The sequence below is a fragment of the Chroicocephalus ridibundus genome, chromosome 16, assembly GCF_963924245.1.
Source record: "Chroicocephalus ridibundus chromosome 16, bChrRid1.1, whole genome shotgun sequence".
Lineage (NCBI taxonomy): Eukaryota > Metazoa > Chordata > Aves > Charadriiformes > Laridae > Chroicocephalus > Chroicocephalus ridibundus.
The window spans coordinates 10,517,739-10,538,721 of NC_086299.1; the positions used below are offsets into that span (position 1 = coordinate 10,517,739).

At 54.9% G+C, this 20,983-nt stretch overlaps 3 protein-coding genes across 6 annotated transcripts in view; 2 read left to right on the forward strand and 1 right to left on the reverse strand.

Moving 5' to 3' along the window:
* Positions 1-454: 454 nt before the first annotated feature.
* ZMYND12 (zinc finger MYND-type containing 12) lies at positions 455-15,411 on the reverse strand. 4 transcript variants are annotated; one of them, XM_063353853.1, is made up of 8 exons: positions 15,019-15,411; positions 13,404-13,545; positions 8,613-8,784; positions 7,462-7,631; positions 5,992-6,114; positions 4,533-4,653; positions 3,422-3,588; positions 455-2,235 (listed from the first exon to the last, which is right to left on the reverse strand). In XM_063353853.1, the coding sequence occupies exons 1-8, from the start codon at positions 15,186-15,188 to the stop codon at positions 2,116-2,118; spliced, it is 1,185 nt and encodes a 394-aa protein (XP_063209923.1). In that variant the 5' UTR covers positions 15,189-15,411; the 3' UTR covers positions 455-2,115. The 4 variants fall into 4 exon arrangements, with proteins under 4 accessions (XP_063209923.1, XP_063209926.1, XP_063209924.1 ...); XM_063353854.1 differs by having other exon boundaries at positions 459-2,235; positions 3,422-3,567; XM_063353855.1 differs by lacking the exon at positions 455-2,235 and adding an exon at positions 2,247-2,941.
* On the forward strand, positions 15,187-19,653 carry PPCS (phosphopantothenoylcysteine synthetase). Its single transcript, XM_063354126.1, has 5 exons — positions 15,187-15,192; positions 15,274-15,688; positions 16,685-16,788; positions 17,797-18,069; positions 19,618-19,653. Exons 1-5 carry the CDS (start codon positions 15,187-15,189, stop codon positions 19,651-19,653), a joined length of 834 nt encoding a protein of 277 aa, XP_063210196.1.
* CCDC30 (coiled-coil domain containing 30) overlaps positions 18,120-20,983 on the forward strand; it is a 53,206-nt gene continuing 50,342 nt past the window's right edge. Inside the window, exon 1 of the mRNA XM_063353857.1 lies at positions 18,120-20,538. Within this exon, the coding sequence (XP_063209927.1) occupies positions 20,098-20,538 (441 nt within the window). The 5' untranslated portion in view covers positions 18,120-20,097. The remainder of the gene's footprint in view (positions 20,539-20,983) is intronic.

A 20,983-nucleotide genomic window follows, 5' to 3' on the forward strand; every position in this document is an offset into this window, starting at 1 on the left:
GTGCGCGACCGGGGTTTAATCGCCCCGAGCAGCCCCCGCCGTGGGGGCTCCTGCCCCGAGCCTTGACCCGCTCCGTCCCCTCGCCGGACCCCGGCCCAGCCCGCGGGGCATCTGCTGGGGACGGAGCAACCGCCCGCGCCAGGCAGGGAGGGCGGTTGCCGCTTCTTGGTGAAATTTTTTTTTTTTTTTCCCTTTCCCCTTTAACAGAGAAGGTGCCAAGAGCTGCAAGCCTGAACACTTTCGGGCAAAGAAATGCTGATCTTGGTCACTTCAGGCCTTTTTCTATTTATTGAAAAAAATGCGATTTATTACTCAGTCTCTTTGCCCTGAAGGGCACGTGCTGGAAAGGGCTGTTGCAGCGTGTTGTAGGAAATGGCTCTCATAAAAAAATCTTTCAAAGCTCCCCAAAATGGTCTTTATTTGCCCAGGGCTCTTCTCATCCCCCGCGCTACCGTTCCCACTCCCAGCCCCTGCCCGTCGCCGCTCCTGGGGATGCCCAGCTCCACGCAAAGTCCATTTTCACGCCGTCTTTGAGGGCGTTGAACAGCCCGGCGCGGTGACACGGAGCCGCCAGCCCGGCGCGTCGGGCGGGCTCAGCCCGGCTGCAGAGCGTCCCCGGGGATTACCGCCAGCGCCGAGCCCGCGCCTCCAAATCCCCGGCCACGGTGACCCGAATCCTCCGCGCCCCGCGGCACGGTGCCAGCAAGGCGCAGTCCCCTCTCGCGCGGAGGTGGTCGTTCCGGCCGTGGGGAGACCTGCTGAGGGTGGACGTGACACACCAGGATCTCCCCCGGGAGGGCGCCGCAGTCTCCCACCCCCTCTGCCGTGGGGGCCCTCGTGCCCCCCAACCACCCCGTGTAACGAAACACGGGCTGAAGCGGAGGCTTTCCCTCCACCGGCAGCATCAATCCCTTCTAATTGCTCAGGTCCCAGCTTGACGAAGCGTTTAGAAAGCGTACTTGACTCCATCCCAATTCAGCGAGGCAATTAAATGCACTCATAAATCCTCCTGAAGTAAATGAGACTTAATCGTAGGCTTAAAGCTGAGCTGAATTCAGACCGGAGCAGCAGGGCAAGTTTCCCTTCACCTCTTCCCCAGCTGCGCGAGGCCGTCACATGCTTCCGCGTCTGAACCCAGCTCAGGCCCAGCCCGTGTCCCGTCTCGCTCCCCGGGGTCTCCTCTAGCCCTGTGCCAACGTCCCTTTGCCTCCACAGCGAGGGACACCGGGACCCTCTGCCCCGCGGGTCTCCGTGCCGCCCTCTGGGGCGGCTCCCGCTGGAGCTGCAGGCTGGGACCCTGCTCGGTGGAGCTCCGTGGGCAGAAGCTCCGGGTGACACAAGGGATTTCCTCCTCCGGAGGTTGGCGTCGGAGTTAACGGGCTGCCCGCGTGCTGGCGAGCTCTCAGCCATGAGGAAACCGTGTCTCCTTTGGGCTGGAAGTGCTGACTGGAGCTCGCCGGCCTTTTAATCCTTTCCCTCAAGGCTGCTTCTAGTCCCTCACGCCGTTCTCCTGGTTCCTCCTGGCTGCAAGTTCCTCCACAAGCGGAACAAGCAAGTCCCTCGGTGCCCCGAGCTCCGAGATTCCTCGAAAGCGCTGCAAAAAGAGAGATGTGGAGACGGAGGGGCACCGCGGAGAGGAGCAACCCCTGATGGAGCCCGGCCGGCTCCCAGGGAGCAGGTGACAACCAGCCACGCTGAGTACGCAGCGAGGACCTTCCCCGCGTCCCGCCCCGGTATCTCCTTCGTCAAGCTGAAAGGCAAAGCGGGGAAAGCGGTAACAAACACACCTCTGCGTGTCTTAGCTGCTGGACAGACAATGCGAGGACGTAAGAGGCTGTTTGCTTATTCATAAATCATTAGATAATGATTTATGAGCCGCGTGTTGGTTGTGCTTTTGTTTCCCGCCCTCGTGCTGTTACGCCCTAAGGCCGAGCAGCACGTGAAAACTAACTCATACCAAAATGTTTAATTTTCAAACACCTCGAGACAGAAAGGGGCACCGCTGGGACGACGGCAGCAGCAGAAAGGACCCGCGGCTCGGGAACGCTTTTCGTTTCCAGCAGCCCATCGGCGCGATAACCCAGCTGAACACCTGGCTCGGGTAGAAAGAGTTCTTTATTTCGAGCAGGAAAGCTGGGAGTTAATCAGCTCCAACAAATGACCGACGGTTTCTAGAGACTCTTGTCGGGGCAGCGGTTTCAGCAGGTGGAAGGCTCGCAGCCCGGCCTCGCGAGCCTGGAACGGAAGAGAAAAGACAAAGGAATTGTCAGGAATTCGCCTTTTCTGGAGGGGTAGTTCAAACACCCGCCGGAGCTCACTTGGAGGAGCGGCGGCTGCAGCGGCTCCAGGCCCCGCTCGGCCGCCTGCTGCCGGGGGTGACCTGCACAAGCTGCTTTACAGGAGAGAGTAAAGCTGCCAAGAGAGATCGTATGTAGGATCCAGCGGTGCAGACAGAAGAGATTACCAACCCCAGCCCCCCGCGCCGCAGAGCGTCACCTCCCTTCGAACGCAGCAGCTCATCCGAGCATTCCCAAAGCTGTTTCAGGGAAAAAAAAAAAAAACAAACCAAAACCGGCCCAGCTTTATTGACTCTATCCGAACTAAATCCCTCATTTCCCTTGGTAGCTCTTCCAGGGATTAGACATTCTCATAATTACAAAGCTTTTGCCTTTTCTCTAATTTGAATTTGTTTCTTTGTGTCTTCCAAACGCTGACTGGCATCATTACGGCTCTCTCTGATACGACGAGGAGACCATTAGAGATCTGTGTTTTCACCCTCCGAAGCGCAGGCGGAAGGAACTCGGGCTTTTGAGCGCTCAGCCCGAACCGAGAGGCCTCATTTCCAGCTGGTCACCGCTCAGCACTTCCCCAAAATCAACGATTATTGAGGCAGAGGATCGGGCGCTCTGAAGTTAGCGGTCGTATCGGAAATTTTTGAGCCCTAAAAAGACAGGGGTGCGAATTCCAAACTGAGTCACGGGGTCCGACGGAGTGAACCCACGCGAACGTCGTGGTAATTCCAGGGAGCCTGGCTCAAGGAGAGGCAGGTGCGAGGCCCACGTCTCGCTGCGTTAACGTCCCGCCTGGCCTCCGAATGCAGCCTGCGACGGGCGGCTTCCCTGCCGGGATATCCCGGGTGAGGGACGAATGTGGAAAACGCGGGTAAGTACGGGATGTTGGATGGCCTGGCAGAGAACACCACAGACCCGGGGGCCTTTTCATGAGCCTTGGCAGGGCGCAGAGCGCGAGCTGGCTTCGCGCAGAGCTCCCCGGGCAGCTTTGTCCTCGGTCACCCAGCGCCGCGAGGCCGTTGCGGGCTCAGGAGAGGTGCCAGGTGAGCGCAGGCTTCACGGGACGGGGCGAGCGGCGAAACGAAGAGTCGGGCAACACCCCCGGACCCTCTCACCAGACGAGACCTTACCTTTGGTAAATCCCCGGTCAGGTAATAAAGCATGGCGAGAGCGTGCAGAACCCCGGCGGTTTCCCCGGGTCGTTGCTTCGGTGCCTGTTCTCGGACATCCAACACGGCGCTCAGCACTCGGATCGCTTCCGCTCGCTGGGCTTCAGCTGCACGGAGAGTGAACCGATCTGGTTGGCCGGATGCATGGGAGATAATATATTCAGAACCGTCCGATTATCTCTTCTAGACATCAAAGCGTTTCTACGACAAGCATCACCGCGGTATCCCAGCTCCCTGCGAATTCCACACACCCATTACCGGATATCTTTTCGCGCAGTCAGTAATTGTGTTGATGAGCCTTTAGTGAGGATGTGGAGTCATAACAGCTGCGTGAAAAGAGCGACTTTCGTACCCCTGTCATAACCCACGGTGGTATCGTGCGGCCCTGCCCTGGCGCGGTTCCTCCTGGACGGGGACGACGCCAGGCCATGGGACTGACGGAAACAAGCCAACCCTGACAATATTCTTACGCGCATCAACGGGAGAAAGGAGAGGAGGACGAGAGGCCGGTCTCCTTCAGCGGAGCGCAGGGTCGTGCCCTGCAGGCCGGCGCCCTTCCTGCTGCGTTGTGCACCCGTACGTCCTCGTGAGGGATTCCCCACCCTCCCTCCCGATGAATACGCCCGGTCCCCAGCACATGCTATTCCATCGTGTCCTGCCGCTTCAGCAGACAGAGCTGCGAAGCTGCCTAAGTGAGACGGAACGTCACTGTCATAGAATTAAATGGAGACAAAGGAGCTGCCGACACGCGAGAATGTTGAAGTGGAATCGAATCCTGAACGGCAAAATCTGGTATCGTTACGGTCCCCGCCACGGGCGCTGTGAGAAGAGGCATGAAAAGAATAAGGGCAAAGCTGCGTTTCCACTTCACACCCTCGTTCCTAAAGCGGCCTCGTTGGTCTCACCCAGCGCAATCTGCTGAGCGTCAACATCAGGAATCCCCGTGATTCCGATTCAATTCGAGCTACAGAAACGCCCCGCCAAACCCCAGCGCTGTCGGTACGAGCGGTGGGACGTACGGATTCTTTAAAAGCCCGTCTTCCGAACGGTTCTGCGCAAGAGCGCTGCTTACTCATACGGTCCTCGCCGACTTCCTCGTCCCCGGCGAACGGAGACGTTTCCGGCCGCGACTCGAGAATTCGCTCCTGCGCTTGAACTGACTTCAGAAGAAAGGCACGCCAGATGTCGGTTACCTATCAGGAAGCAAATGAATTATTTCACTTGTATGAATAGACGGTATTTAGCAACGAGTTGTTCTATAAACAATGCGTCCTGCAGTGCCCGGCCCTGCCACAATAACCGGGGTGCCGGCTGGTCGCTGAGCTGGCTGCCGCCGAGCTGGGTGTTTCACGTCGAGATCTGACCGCCCTTGGCCCGGTGGCAGCCTTAGCTGGAAGCTCATTTCTCCACCTGACTATTAATTTGCATCAAACGTGAACAGATCTAATGAAACTGTTCGCCAAAAGCAAAGTTGGTTGAAGTTCGCCAGGGGAACGGAGGCAGGTCGCTGCCGAAGCAACGTTTCCATAGAAAATCAAGCTGAACAAATGAAAGCTCTTTTTTTTTTTTCCCCTCAGTTATTAGAGGGAGAAGGTCATTGTTACTGCCCGTGCTCGATCACTCTGTTCTGGCGATCTTTGATCACTGAGACTTTTCACGGATTCTCAGAGGCAATTTAACATGGCTCGTTTGTATCCCGTTGCTGCTCGCCAACTCTTCCCTGGCCATGGAAACGCCGTGAAAAGGGTTTCTGATAATCACGCTAAAAGGTAACCACAGAATCCCAGACTGTCCGGGGCTGGAAGGGCCCTCTGGAGATCACCCAGTCCCACCCCCTGCCAGAGCAGGGTCACCCACAGCAGGTGGCACAGGAACGCCTCCAGGCGGGGTTGGGATATCTCCAGAGACGGAGACTCCCCCACCTCTCTGGGCAGCCTGTGCCAGGGCTCTGCCACCCTCACAGCAAAGAAGTTCCTCCTCGTCTTGAGATGGAACTTCCCATGGTCACGTTTGTGCCCGTTACCCCTTGTCCTGTCCCCAGGCACCACTGAGAAGAGCCTGGCCCCATCCTCCTGACACCCCCCCTTTCAGTATTTATCAGCGTTGATAAGGTCCCCCCTCAGCCGTCTTTTTTCCAGACTGGAGAGACCCAAATCCCTCAGCCTTTCTCCATCAGAGACGGGTTCCAGTCCCCTCAGCACCTTGGTAGCCCTTTGCTGTCCCCTCTCCAGCAGTTCCCCGTCCTTCTGGAACCGGGGAGCCCAGAACTGGACCCAGCGCTCCAGCTGTGGCCTCCCCAGGGCAGAGCAGAGGGGGAGGATGACCTCCCTCCACCTGCTGCCCACGCTCTTCTTGATGCCCCCCAGGATGCCATTGGCCTTCTCGGCCACAAGGGCCCATTGCTGGCACTTGATACGGTCACCATCACACCAAAGGCGGTCAGAAAGAGGAAAAACATTGGAAAGAGCATCGAAAATACCTGAGAAATATACAGAGGACATATACAGGGGATGACCTTTGGTTTTACCCACCTCAGCGTAGAGTGAGTTCGCTATGTCCATTTTGTTCTGGCGAAAGAACACATTAGCCATGTGGAAATACCCTCCAGAGGCCTCAACAGATTTTAGTCCAAATGTAGAGCTAGCAAGGTAAATCTGAAATCGATAGTAAAAAAAAAAAAGAAAGCTGAAGTTTAACGTTCCTATCAAACCTGGGAATTGTTTTTTTTTTTTTCCTAACTATAGCATTAGCTATACCTGATTACGATGGTAAAACGTGGTACTAAAAAAGCTGTATTTTGAGTTTTATGCAACGCTCCCAAACCGTCCCCGCTCGCCGGGGCAGCGGAACCTGGTCGCAGCGTGTTACCCCGCCGCTGGAGCAGGTCTCCCACATCTCCTCCTCTCACCCTGCAACCCCTAACTCTCCCGTCTCCAAAGGCACGACCCTGCCGCTGCTTTTCGGCTCCCCAGCCTTGCCCGCGGCGCCCGCTTCTCCCCCCGCAGCCCCAGCCAGAGCCGGGCGGTGGGAAGGCAGCGGCGCATTCCAGCTATTCTGAGCTGGCGTGTGACTCTCAGCAGATCTCAGACACGCAGCCAAAGTTCAGGCAGGTCTTGGGCTGCTCTGAATTAGAGCAGCGACTTGCTAATAGCCAAAAAACTCTATTACCTGACGCTCTTTCAGGCAGATTTAGGGTACGTAAAAAAAAAACAAACACAACGGCACAGCGGGGAATCTCCCCAAAGATTTCCAGACTAAGCGAAGTCAGGGTTGTATATATTATAATAGAAAGGATCTAATTCTCCTCAACCGTATGTCATCATTTATGCCCACACAAAGCTACTATCAAATTCAACAGTAGCGGGTATGCATCACCCGGCACTGGATAAATTTAGTCTACACGGGACAGAAATAGGATGTCGCGAAGTTCATCTGCCTTTGGAGGATCAAGTGACAGGCCAAGCATCCTCAGGAACACAGGTGGCACAAACCACTGCAAACCCGACAAACCGCTCTCGCGGCTAAAAAGACCAAAGCGGGGGAAAACGCTGTTGAAGGAGACATCTAAATAGTTAAATAAGGTGTTCGTTAGAGACCAATTCTCTGTCAGCCGTTATTTAACAGAAAAAAGTACCGAGAAAAATGACAGCCAAAATATAAAGTAACTGATCTGTTGAATAAAAGGCAGCTATGCCGGTTTGGGGTAGGAATGTCTGCCCGTCTCAGTCCCGTCACAAAGCTGACAGATATATTTATAAACAGATGCAGTGAAGACAAGGTATGCGTCACTTCAAGGGAATAAGGATAAGGGGTGAAACACAACTTCGGCGGGCACATGGATACACAGGTGTCTTAGATCCAGAGGGTTCAGGTGTTTGTCACGTGTACCCTCTCGGTACCTAAAATCTGCATTACAAATCTGCCCGCTGGGCTTTCCATATCCACCTGGAAGCGTTAGAGATCAAGAAAAATTAAAGCATTTCTGTATTTGAAATGCTCACATCATTTGCCAGGTGGTATAAAGCCTGTTCAAAGTTTCCTTCAGCGGTACAGAAAAGCCCCAGACCACGGTGTAGTTTGCCCTGAACAGCAGCGCCGCAGTCGGGGGTTGTGAGGACAATCCACTGAGCTTGGGAGAGATACTTGGATGCCTCCGGCAGACGGCCAACACCTGAAATGACACGTAGAAATAAGCAGGATAGAGGGGGGTTATTTAGTAATTTAGAGAATACCGCTGCCCCTGCGCACTGGTTTGATACGGAGACCTCGTTTGTGGATTCCCCACTTGTCCCTCGAGTGCCCCTCAGCCGAGCAGGTGTTGAAAATCTAATTTACAGACAGGCTGAGTGGCCAGAGCTACGGGAGAAGCCAGGAACTGCGTATTGCATTCAATACCTCTGAAACACGTGTTCAAAACGGGCAAGCTACAGGCAGCCGCTAATGACTCCTTTATTATCACGCTAGAATTACTCATGGGATTTTTTTCCCCCCCCTTCTCTCGCCACACCATTTACGACAATCATCGAGATAGCTCAATTCTGCCAGCAGAGCATTGTATTTACTCCTGTAACGGCAGTGATTTACAGCAATTTCTCAGATTTACGTCTGCAGCTGCGGAGAGCGGTCCTCCCCATGCAGAGTCCTAATTTGACATTTTTTTATAAAGCATACAGTCAGGGAGAAAAAGCTCCGCTTCGGGCAGAGCTTTTGTGAATGAACAGAGGCATTCCTCTGATGCAATGGCCTCAGAAATGTTTGCTGGTTCCCGGAGATAAGAGCACAACCAACCACCCTGGGGAATGTAAAGCTTCCGAGAGTCCTAAGAAGCCACAGAGGTAAAGAATAGATTTTCATACCGCTTCTCTCGTGGGAATCGGTAGAAACGGAGAAAACATTTTATTTGCTCTCATTGATCTCTCATCACCGATGAGTGATTCTTTTCCCCAGACCCACACCGAAAAGGGGTGTGTGTGCGCGTGTGTGCGTGACACTTCTCAAATCTCTCTGAAATGCCCTTGAGGCAGGGCAGGCTAGAGACATGGCACAATGTTGAAACGCAGAGCTGGTCCTTCCCTGGTGGTAAAAGGAAACCAGAAACCTGACCCAAGGGAGGTCTTGCCCTTGCCAACGTTACTATTTAGACAATACTTACCCGTGGAGGCCTCGGCCAAGAGGAGATAAGCAGGCACCAATTGCACGGAATTTGAGCCGTACACTTCGGTACTGAAACGCAGCGCGTGCAAAGCTGCAGGGATGGCTTCTTGGTGCTTTCCATCCCAAACAAACTCCCGGGCTGTGCTGTACGCCAGATCGATGATGTATTTCTGCAGGGAAACAGTAATGGGACAGAGCGAGCAAAGGATAAAAAGAAGTAATACGCATGGTCTGTTTTACATTCAAGTTTGCAAACTGTAAACCAGTAGACTGTAATGTTGTTTGTGCCTGTAATTAATGGATGGAAATTAAAGCTGTTATATTAGAGCCTGGCTTTCATTCCCACTTCTAGCAGGAACAGCTTTGGACACCCTCTTAGGTCATGTGGTGTCTTATGAGGCGAAGAATCCTTTACGCCGATGAAAAAGGACTAATAAGGCTGCAGCAATAAAAGCTGTGAAGCACAGAAAATGCTCATCACAAGACCATAGAAAAGATTAGACAAAAGGGGCTACGGCGGGGTTCTGCTGACGGTAATAACAGTGACTCATAGCAGGCAGCGGAGCGTATGGTTTGCCACGCTGGTGCCAGCATGGCACACCTCCAGCTGCAGCAGAGGCGGTCTGGAAGCGAGGAGAGAGCTCCTCACATGGTGCCGCAGCTTCCTCCCACCCTCTCCCGGCCAGTTCTGGGCCTGGTATTTTAGGCGCCGAGTCTGGAAAGCCGGTCAAAATCAGAACACGCTAATGCACCGCATTACGCTCCCGTACATCCATCACCCCAGCCGGCTTTGGAGGTCAAGCAGCTTCTGCAGGATTTCTGTTCGTTGCCAGAATCCGTAACGTTTCCCGTACGTATAGTTGCTTCCTGCCTTTTGCTGCTTCTCGCAGCCCACACCGCATTTGGGCTCTTCACCCTTTTGCAGCATCTGATCTATTCACCAGCTCCGTAAATGTGGCTCTGTTTGGATGCCTGTGCATTGCCAAGAGCTCCGCGGCAACTGTGCCCTTACCACGCGCAGAGGGACGCCAGCGAAAAAGAGCCAGGATGCTTCGTTAGTTATTTCCCTTTGCTTTCAGTCTAATTGTTGCCAACTCCCATCACTTCTGCGTCGGCTTTTCACACAAGTGGTGCAGCGGGAAAGCTGCCTGGAGAGAAATCTTGTTGCTGGTGCGCCCAGCAGCGCTGCCATGGTAAGGCAGCAAGGCACTCGCTGTTCTCTTGCTAGGAGGCACGGGCAGGCCTGTGCAGTGAGCGCCGGCAGAAAATACCATTTTCTCTCTTTATTGCCTTTTGTTTTCCAGCTGTGGCTGAGCAGAGGGCAGAAAAACCAAATCCCCGTGCTTTTGGAGGCCAGGTTTTGGCGTTTTGCTGAGCTTTAAGTACTTGGAAAGTGGCACAGAGAGTCATGCCACAGGTGAAGGAACGGCTCAGGGACAGGGAACCTCAAGGACAAGCTGCGAGTGTTTCCTGGATATCCCGTCTGAAATAAAGGGACATCCTTTCTGGAGAAAAGAGAGCTCCAAAAAACACACCCCCGAGCGATAGCACCCTGCCACAGCAAGGAGAGCCAAGAGCTAGAAAAGACAGCGGTCATCCCCGTTCTAGCTCCTGAGCTACCAGCATATAGAGAGTGAAAAAGCACCGAAACCAAGCCGTGTGGGGGGAGCGTGTGGTGCCCAGGAGAAAGTCAGCACATGCTCAGGGCAAGGAGCAGCAAAAGCTGTTATTTATCAGGCTGCCTTTTCTGTCCATGCCGCTCTTTCTCTGTCGCAACCGGCGCTGGCTTTGGTGTGCGGGTATCAAGCAGATTGTCATCTGGGGAGGTGCTGGAGATCGGCATCGTTCTTTTTCTACTCCTTGACAATAGGATCATCGCTGCTTCCCATGACGTAAGCTATCTCAAACCATCTGCAGGGAGGACAAGCTAAGGGTTAGACTCTTGCACAGCTCCCAGGAGGAGAAGAAAGGGCAGGAGACAACAGAAGCCCTGCAGCACTGAATATTTAAGACTGCGAAGTTACAAGCCTTGAGGGGATCGTTAGCTTTGGCCCACTGCTGTTTTTCATCTTGCCGGTAGCCCCACGCCCCCGGACCTGCACACTTCAGGCTCTTTTCATGTGTGTTGCAATTACAGAGGTTTCTCTGAAGATGCCCCCACGCAGTTTTTCCCCCCGTTGGGGTTTGAGGCGGTTGAGGACCCCAGCTCTGCTCCAGGTGGGTGCAGGGGGTTGGGAACACACTCGGGGTTCGGCGCCACGTTCATTTACTCGCTCACAGGCGCCAAAACCGATGGCATGCTTGAAGAAAGGATGATTTAAAGAGGAAGGCAGGCTTCCAGTCAGTTTGAGTTGAAACCTGCAGTCGGCGGGGCTAGCGTCGGTGCTGGAGGACTGCTGTAGCCGGCTGAGGCATGGATCTTTTCCCGCACCCAGGGGCTGCGGTAAGCTGACATCACGCAGGCAGGTGAGGCTATTCTACAAACAGAAACTTGGAGTTTTGTCAGTTTGGAGGTACTGTCTGCAGGCACCCCCCCGGCTATGTTGACAAAAGCAGATTTCTATCAACAAAGCTTTGGCGAACAGACGAGGTAACTCATAACCTCCTGGCTCTCAGCTTCGTGCACCTTCCCCTGAGCCACAGGGCATTTTGTTGTGCACAAGCTTTCCTGTGTCCTGGCTGAGGCTGGAGCCGTGTGTTTTCTAAACAAACACCGCACAGGAGTTTGTAAAGTACAGCAGAAACGTTCAAAAAATAATAAACCTACGGGCAGGCTTTGAGCAGAAGGTTTTTTCTCTGACCATCGTGAGGCTACGTAGCTTTTCCTTGAGCTCCAAAGACCTTTTTTAAAGCATTTCTGTTGACTCTCTGAATAGGAATGCGACGAAGCCACCAAGACGGGGCAGTAAATAATCTCACCCTCTCCGTACCGCTCTTCCAACGCCTGTCGGTCAGTCTAGGCCCAACGCTCTCCACCCTATACCTTGCTGTACATAAAGGCAGGCTTCATTTGTGGGCTAGGAGCTGCAGTCTTGCTGTGAAAGAAAACAGGTAACAGGGTGTTTCCGCACTTTCACTCTTACTTTGGAGAGAAGGAAGACAAAGTGTCCCTGCACATACGGTTCCCAGAATCTATTTTAGTTTTAATAGTCTGGAGACAAAGGTCAAAGAACAAATGTAACAGGGTTGTTAAAGATCCTATAAAAAAAAACTCTACTTAAAAAAAAAATAAAAAAATCAGAGCCTGATCTCTATGACTTTTCCCATGAAGTCATTCCAAAGCTCAGCTCAAGCTGCAGGTTTGCAGTTGCCGTGTGCTAACCTGGGCGTGCACTCCAATCAAGGAGTGACTCTCCCTTCTCCACCAGCCCTGTCTTCCTGCTGTCTTCCCCTGGAACCTAATAAAAAAAAAAGATTAGCTTCAAGCTAATGAGTGAGTACTTCCTTCATCTGGCGGCCACGTGGTCCTTCGTAATGCATACAGCATACTTTAGCTACGTAATAAAAGATGCTTTCAGTATCATCAGTGTCCGATATATAGGTGAAGTTCCTTGGAAAAGCTTTAAGCAGTTAAGGATGGAGAAAAACCCTGCCACCACCCCCCACTAAGACCGATTTTAACTTTTTTTCTTAGCAGACTTTATAAAAGAGGAACTTAAACGTAACCTGGAACAGAGGAGCTCTTGCATTTTTTCCTGACGCTTCTGGGACATACTGTTCTAACACACCTTCTTTGGACTTTGGTCAACAATCTTGCCTGTGATTTTCAAGCAGATGGGATTTTCAAAACCAAACTGGGTTGCCAGTGCCCAAGTCCTACGAATGCTAAAGGCATCTGCTGCCTAAAGCCTGTCGCAAGCTTTTACCAAGCAGGACTTTTGTCGGCGCAGATTCCGTCCCTTTCAGACTTTCTCCTTCTGGATGCCCCCAAGAAAGACCGCAGCAACGAGCCAGTCACCAAAGCACCTGGCCCAGAAACAACCTTAAAAATAACATGTGATGTAAAATCCAGAAGATTAACGCTGTTCTTCTCAGTAGCATCATTTGATTGTTACCAGCTCGCTTTCAGCTGTTCTGTTGTCCTATTATTCTGCGATTAGGAGTTATGCAACGATAGAAGGATAATTTATTTTTATGGGCAAGATCGTTTTAAGCAGCAGATGTACTTGGGTGGGTTATTTTATTTTATCAACATTGTGGAAAAGCAGATCCCGCCATCCCATAAACAAAACAAAACAAAAAAAAGAGTTGCAAACCACGCGGGCTGGAAAGGAGCTGCACATCTGCACCGCCCACGAGGCCAAAACACAGAGATAAAAGACCGTATTTAGTGGGAAAGGGCGTTTAAAGTTGGCCAGGTAAACAAAGGGAGAGGACTTCATTTCTTTGTCCCCCCCTGCTTTGAGAAAGGGGAATCCCTCTCATCAGCGAAGGATGAGGACAGCCTGTAAGAAGCAAAACTCAGCTGGATCCCGGATTAACCAGGGAGATGGACTACCTGGCAAGGTGGGAGATCCAGGATTACCGCTGCCTGAGGAAGCTCAGGACTACGAGTAAGGACTGTGAAAAAGGCAAAAGGCTCGTAGAATTGGAAAGAGGATGCTCTCGCTCCCCATATTATAGAGTTCTTGTTTAAAAAAAAAAAAATTAGAGCTCTGCAACTAAGTACCGACCGACCGACCAACCAGGTGCCCTCCCAACACTACGTACATCAAAGCCTAGGAAGAAGAGACCTAATTGAATTTCACTGGCAGCACTTTGAAGTGGTGTTCGTTTTTCTTGTACATACCTGCCTCTTCACCAGCTGCTCCGTGCCATGTTTTCTTTCTTTTTCAGAAAGGAGAAAAGGGACGGACGTACGGATTGGAATCAGCAGCTGGCATATTCGCTCGTGGATACTAACCCAGTCAGCTTTTTGATGAGCTACATCACTAACAAAATAAGGGAAGAACAACATTTTTGTTTGCTTGGAAACTATCTAAGGAAAGATTATTGCCTCTTGTGTCTTCTGGACTTTCACTGCAAGAATTACCCACAACAGCCACCACCCTTTCGTCTGCTCGCAGAGCACCTAGTATGTGTACTCGATATTCCCAAACGGGAACACAGTGCTGTCTTGCCAACTCACCGTGATTCTGCACGTTAAAACCTTATTTAAATCACTCACAAAACTCCCAACAGTTAGGTCTGAACAAACGCCTGGCTTTCAACTCTGCGGTACACAAAAAAAACCCCAAAGCCAAACAAACCCCGGGTCATTGTGAAACCAATTAAATACATAGTTAACGTGTGACTTCACTGAAGACCCCGTGTAAGTGAAGATATTTGTACAAACATCCAAAAACTTCATTGCATGACTCTCTATTTGATGCGGGCACCGTTGGAAGGGAGGAGGAATGCCCCAGCTGAGCGATTGCTGAGTGTGCCCGCCCCAGTTCCCACTACCCTGCCTGCTGAGCCTTGTCCCAGGCCTTGTCCCTGCCTCCCAGGCTCCATCCTGTGTCCTAAGCCAGTTCCTAAGGCTTGTCTCTGTATCCCAAGCCTCGTCCCTGGGCTAGTCCCTGCCTTTTGCCCTGTCCCTGTGTCCCAGAACGCATGCCAGGCTTTGTCCCTGTCTCTCAGCCCTTGCCCTGGGCCTGTCCCTGCCTCCTGGGCCTCCTCCTGACCCTTCTCCCTGTGCCTTGAGCCTTGTCTTAGGCCTGTTCCTGACTCCTGTGCCTCATCGTGGGCCTTCTCCCTGCACCCTAAGCCTTGTGGTGGGGATGGTCCCTGACTCTTGCCCTGTCCTCGGCCTGTTCCTGCCTCTTGGGCCTCCTCCTTGTGCCTTTAGCCTTGCCTTGGGCCTGTTCCTGTCTCCTGTGCCTCGTCCTGGGCCTCCTCTGTGTGTCCTGAGCTTTGTCTTGGGCTAGTCCCTGCCTCTTGCCCTGTCCTGGGCTTGTTCCTGCCTCCTGGTCCTTCTCCCTGTGTCCCGAGCCTTGTTGTGGGCTTTCTCCCTGCCTCTTGCTCTGTCCTTTGTTCCTGTTCCTGCCTCCTGGGCCTTATCCTAACCCTTCTCCCTGTGCCTTGAGCATTATCCTGGGCCTGTTCCTGCCTCCTGTGCCTCGTCCAGGGCCTCCTCTGTGTGTCCTCAGCCTTGCGGTGGGGCTAGTCTCTGCCCCTTGCCCTGTCCCGGGCCTGTTCCTGCCTCCTGGGCCTCACCCTGGGCCTCTTCCCTGTGCCCTGCGCCCCATCCCGGGGCTAATCCCTGCCCTTACCCGGTCCCTGTACCCCAGGACCGCTCCTGCCTCCTGGGCCTCGCCCGGGGCCTTCTCCCTGCGCCCTGCACCCTGTCCCTGCCTCCCGGGCTTCCTCCCGGGCCGCGTCCCGGGCCTGCCCCGGTGCCGGGCCGCCGGCGGGGCTCTCACCAGTAGTACGTGAGGCGGCAGCCCTCGCAACGGACCCGCGCCGCCGCCGCCCCACAAAGCTCGCAGCGGCGAGACCCCTCCAGCGCCGCCCGCCCCGCGGCCGCCGCCGCGTTGCCAAGGCGACGCTTCCGGTTGGCGCGACTTCCGGCGGAAGTGGGCGGGGCGGGCATGGCGGCGGCGGCGGCGGCGGGTGGCGGGGAGGAGGCGGCGGCGGCGGCGGCAGAGGGGCGCGTGCGGGCCTGGGCGGCGGGGCAGGCGGCGCGCGGGCGGCGCGTGGCGCTGGTGACGTCGGGCGGGACGCAGGTGCCGCTGGAGGCGCGCGCCGTCCGCTTCCTGGAGAACTTCAGCAGCGGGAGGCGCGGGGCCGCCTCGGCCGAGCGGCTGGTGGCCGCCGGCTACGGCGTCTGCTTCCTGCACCGGGCCCGCTCCGCCTTCCCCTGGGCCAGGGTCCTCCCGCCGCCCGGGCCCGCCCTGCTCGACGCCCTCCGCCTCACCCCTGGGCCGCCGCCCGGCGTGGCCGCCGACCCCGCCGCTCTCCCCGCCCTCCTGCCCGCCCTCCGCGACTACCGCCGGGCGACCGAGGACGGGGCGCTGCTGGCCATCGAGTTCACCGGGCTGGCCGAGTATCTGGCGCTGCTGAAGGCCGCCGCCCGCGCCCTGGCGCCCTTCGGTATGGGGAGGGGACCGGCGTGAGGGGACGGGGTGGCACCAGCAGCAGGCCAGGTGTGAGGGACAGTGTGGCCCTAGTGACTGTTGGACTAGGCGTGAGGGGACAAGGTGACCCCGGGGCTCTAGCGTGAGGGGACAGGGTGGCCCAGAGTCCAGGTGGCCCCAGTGACTGTGGGGCCCAGTGGTGAGGGGCCAAGGTGGCCCTAGTGACCACCGGGCTAAGTGTGAGGGGACAAGGTGGCCCAGAGCCCAGTGGTGAGGGGACGAGGCGGCCCCAGTGACCGTGGGGCCCAGTGGTGAGGGGACGAGGCGGCCCCGGTGACCGTGGGGCCCAGTGGTGAGGGGACGAGGCGGCCCCGGTGACCGTGGGGCCCAGTGGTGAGGGGACGAGGCGGCCCCGGTGACCGTGGGGCCCAGTGGTGAGGGGACGAGGCGGCCCCGGTGACCGTGGGGCCCAGTGGTGAGGGGACGAGGCGGCCCCGGTGACCGTGGGGCCCAGTGGTGAGGGGACGAGGCGGCCCCGGTGACCGTGGGGCCCAGTGGTGAGGGGACGAGGCGGCCCAGAACCCAGGTGTGGGGGGACAAGGTGGTCCTGGTCACTGTGGGGCCCAGACGTGAGGGGACAAGGTGGCCCCAGTGACCATCGGGACTGGCATGAAGGGACAAGGGAGCCTGTGGGGGCTTCAGTCCCCCAGCACGAGGGTCTGGATCATCCCTGGGGGCCTGTGTGGCTTTGTGCGAGGGGACAAGGAGGCCCTGCTGGATGACAGTGTATATGAGGGGCTCCAGTGTGTCTGGTTAGCACTGCCCTGCTCGGGACGGTGCTGCTAGGCAATGGGGGGGTCTCTGACAGGGGTCCTGGGCTCCCCTAGTTGGTGTGGGGGGTGGTTGGGAGCCCAATGGGCTCTGGTCCATCCCAGAGGTCCCTGGGGTGAGGGGCCCAGGCTGCTCGCTACGTGCCAGGGGCGGTGGGTGACTGCAGTTGTGTTTCTCGCAGGCTCCAGTGTCATGTTTTACCTGGCAGCCGCCGTGTCGGATTTCTACATCCCCGCCTCCGAGATGCCCGAGCACAAGATCCAGTCCTCGGAGGGGCCCCTGCAGGTGAGGCACCCCTGGGCATGGCCCCCCTCCGCCATCCCCTCCTCCTCTCCCAGCGTCCTGCCGGGCTCCTGGCTGCCTGGGGTCTGGCTGGGAATAAGACCCGGGAAAGGTTGCAAAGCAACGACTCGCTGGCCAAAAAATCATGCCTTTTCACTGGGAATGGGAAGGTGAATTTTCATGGAAGCAAAATCCCATGGAAATATCCCTTTAAAGTGGTACATGCTTGCAGCACGGGGAGGAGTGGATGGTGGATCTCGGACAGCTGAAGAGTAGCCGCTGCTGGAGTACTCGTGTTGCTGCCTTTCTGCTTGCCCCTGACAGCAGCCCAAAGGTGTAGCGCGTGTCTCGTGTCCAGATCCCTTTCAGCTGTGGGAGCGTGTGGATCCAGAGCTCTGTATATAACAAACACCAAATTTATTTAGTTTAATTAGCTTTTAATGAGCTGCTGGACTTAGCTCTTTATCCTTAGCATAGGAAAAGTGAGACCCTCCCCAGTTCCCAGTGGCAGACCTGGAGGTTAAGAAGCTGGAGAGCAGACTCCTACTTTTTTTCCCCTGTGCTTCCTGTGCCTTAAAAAGTTGCTAGAAAGAAGGATTAAGATTTGACAAGGTGCCTGGGTTTTGGAGAGCTGAGAAGTCGGACTTCTGCAGTTAATTCTTTTTTTTTTTTTTTTTTTTTATCTTCCTCTGCTTATGTTTATATTCCCGGAGTGGGTTTTAGCTCTTAAATAACAAAATGTTTATGCAGTTACCGTGGGCCTGTTTCATCGCTTAAGAACACCCTACTTTTTGTTAATACCAGACCGATAATTTAATTTAATTTTAAAGTGCATGCCAGTGACATTTTAACCTTGTTTGGTGAGATCTGACCAAATACTGCTTTGGAAAACTTCCCAGTGTAAATATAACATAAAGTGAAGCTGGAATTTCCCTAGCCATCCCATCTCTTATTAAAAGGCATCGTAATGTTTTTACTGGAACTTTTCTCTGCTCTCTTTCCCCAACGCAGATCACAATGAAGATGGTGCCAAAAATGCTGTCTCCTCTCGTCAAAGAATGGGCCCCAGAGGCATTTGTTATTTCCTTCAAACTGGAGACGGATCCCTTGATCTTAATCGATAAATCACAGCAGGCGCTGGAGAAATATCGTCACCAGGTGGTGGTGGCCAATATCCTGGAGTCCCGGAGAACCTCTGTTATTATTGTAACCAAAGACTCGCAGACTCCGTTATCTCTTTCTGACGAGGAAATAGCGCGAGGCATGGAAATAGAGGAAAAGATAGTGAGCTATCTTCAGGGCCAACACACCGCATTTATAGAGAAGAAAGCCTGAGGACCGGCTCTGAAAGAAACAGGTGAAATTGTACTAGAGAGGGAGTGGAACTGGAGCCGTTCTCTATCCCAGGTAAATAAAACAATCCTCAGTGAGACACTGTGGGAAAGGCTGCCGTCCAAGAACACATGGCTTTACAGCTCGTTAATGGTTATTGTTGCTTGCTTTGAAAAAGAAAAATACACTGAAGTGAAAACGTTCCAGAGGATGGTATTTGTTCTAGTGTCTCATGAAGGAAAGGATATATTGCTTTATTTCTGTCCCGTGGGCTGGGAGAACCGGGAGGTGGAGAAATGGTAAATATGTCTGTATATAAAAGATTTTCTGGAATCTGCCTCTTCAAAGTTTCTTTTCGGATTGTTGTACGGAAGGAATGGTGCTTTGCAGAAAAGATGATGTTCTGTTGTTATCGCTGGAGTGGAGCGGCAGAGCTGGCAGTCAACTGGTGTTGAACGTGGATGGTGAAACAAGCGCGGTAAAGGATGGAGGGGAAAGGAGGTGACAGCTTTGGAGAGAGTATCCGTTGCTCCGGGGGAGATTCCGTGGACCTAGGCTTCAAGAACTCTGCTCAGAAACACAGTTCAAAACATAGGTACTGTAGCGGTGTCCCTAAAGCAGCTGTTTCGCAAAGGTTTTCCTTCCATCCCTGGGTGTTCCGAGGCTTGCAGGGGGAGCGTGAAGGCGAGGAGACAGGCGGCACGGAGCATGAGCGTGGCTTGGGGACAAGAGGTCGCAGTAGGTGGTGAGGGTGGGAGATGAAAGCACGAGGGGCAGCAGTGATCAGCCTTGGGAGGAGATGGAGTTAGAACTGGGATGTCCCTGGTTTTCCTCTAAATCCTGCCTCCATGTGGTTACCAGCTTCTAAGCATGTGTTCCTCATGCTTGCAAGAAGCAAAGTGTGCAATTTTGTGGTAAAAAAACTTAACTCTACCAGCTCTACCGCTGTCCGTTGTGTGCCTATTTACCTGTTTTCCTTGAAATAAATTTGCTGGAAGGAAAGACAGTAACAGACAAGAACGTAGTTGAAGCCTCTCCAGAGGTGAGACTCTGCACTAAAACCACCGAGTGTTCAAGAAGGCACAGTGCTTTTGCAATGACGTTGATCACCTGAAAATCAGGCGTGCTCATAAAAGGAGGAAAATAAACCCAGAAGAGCACAAGAAGAGCACGAGGATGGGCTCAGCGGGGCAGGAGGGAGCACTGAGCGCTGAAGGAGTGTCCCGGTGCGTGGGGAGGATGTGGTTACGGCGGGAGGAGCAGTCCAGGTTCGTCAGGAGTGCTGGCATCTCACTAGTAACTCGTCAGGAGAAAAATTAACAACTTGCGTGTGGCCGGGACTGACACTTGCGGAAGGTGGAGAGAGAACGGGGGTGGAGACCGTCATCCGGAGATGTGGGAAGTGCCCATCGGGAGACATGCAAGTAGGGAAGGAGAAGATGGGGGAACGTCCTGCACACGCGTTGTGTGCTCTGAGAAACGCCTGTCTTGCTCTTCCAGCATGTGTCGGAGGTGACCATTGGGCCCTGTGAGTGATGGGGCTTCCGTTGTCCGTCTTTGGAGTCTTGCAGAAAGACACAGGGTGGGCTGGCAAAGGGGAGACTATAAAAACATGGGTGTGTTGAACGTGCCCTTGCAGGAGCGTTGGGACCAGGGGTGGGAGAAGTGCAGCAAACGCTGTCTTTGGAGGATTCTGGACTTCCGCGATGGCGAAGGAGAGAAACAATCTCAACTTCTGGAGGAGGAGACTGGGAGATCCCCTGTCTGGGACCCTGCAGGAGTCTCGAGGGGCTGCGCCGTTCGACTCGCAGCCGTGGGCTTCCTGCAGGATGTCCCCTCCTTCTTCAGGAGGGTGGCAAAGCCCAGGTTGGGGACACTTTTAAAGCTCAAACTAAGCCCCAGCCACCCCGCTCCAGTGCCATGGTGGTCCCGCTGTGAGCGGGAGGTGGAACTGAGACCTCCAGAGCTCCCATCCCACCAATGCCTCTGGTGCTGGCAGCGTTCGGGCACCAGAACTCCTCTTTTGGGGATGCCGGCTGCAGTACTGTGAGTAGGAAGCAACTTCTGCAGGTCCAGGGCCATCTGGCACTTTCTGAGGATCTCAGATTCTGCTCAGTTGAAGGTCCTCACCTTCAAGAAGTGGTGTGTCTCTTCTCCATGTCTTGGTCTTTTTTTTCTCTACTATCCTCTTGCCTTCAGCTGGTGCGGCAGCTCTGCAGGACCAAGCCTACTTTGTCCCTTGCGGTTTCTCCGTCTCCGCGCCTCCCCCGTGCTTTACCTCGGGTGACAGCCCTTCATCTCCAGCACCTTCACTTGGGGCTTGGGAGAAAACCAGAAAAACCGTCAGCCCGCTTTTGCTTAATTTTTGGTGCCAGCGGGAGCCTTTTGGTAGATCCTTTGTGCTGTGGACTTGGAGAATGGGTGAGGACGGGCAATGCCACCAGTTTTTTTTTGGGCGGGGCGGAGTGGGACATTTCTCCTTCCTTGGTCACCTGAAGAAGGCCCGTGGCGGCGTGGCGGCCCGGAGCCCGTGGCGGCCCGGAGCCCGTGGCGGCCCGGAGCCCGTGGCGGCCCGGAGCCCGTGGCGGCCCGGAGCCCGTGGCGGCCCGGAGCCCGTGGCGGCCCGGAGCCCGTGGCGGCCCGGAGCCCGTGGCGGCCCGGAGCCCGTGGCGGCCCGGAGCCCGTGGCGGCCCGGAGCCCGTGGCGGCCCGGAGCCCGTGGCGGCCCGGAGCCCGTGGTCTATGAGGGGGCGTGGCCTAGGCACGAGGGGCGTGGCCTACGAGGGGGCGTGGCCGGGGCGGGGCGCTGGGGCCGCCCGTTGCCATGGCGCCGGTGGGGGGGCGGCCTGGCCCCGCGCCGCATGGAG

Coding starts and splice junctions, on each gene's coding strand:
- PPCS (XM_063354126.1), top strand. Junction 16,789..17,796: donor CCTCGGAGGGGCCCCTGCAG/GTGAGGCACCCC, acceptor TCCCCAACGCAG/ATCACAATGAAGATGGTGCC. Junction 18,070..19,617: donor TGGAAATAGAGGAAAAGATA/GTGAGCTATCTT, acceptor TTGCTCTTCCAG/CATGTGTCGGAGGTGACCAT.
- ZMYND12 (XM_063353853.1), bottom strand. CDS start 15,188: ATGCCCGCCCCGCCCACTTCCGCCGGAAGTCGCGCCAACCGGAAGCGT. Junction 3,589..4,532: donor AGTCGGCGAGGACCGTATGA/GTAAGCAGCGCT, acceptor CCGGCCAACCAG/ATCGGTTCACTCTCCGTGCA. Junction 2,236..3,421: donor TGACCGGGGATTTACCAAAG/GTAAGGTCTCGT, acceptor CTTCCGTTCCAG/GCTCGCGAGGCCGGGCTGCG.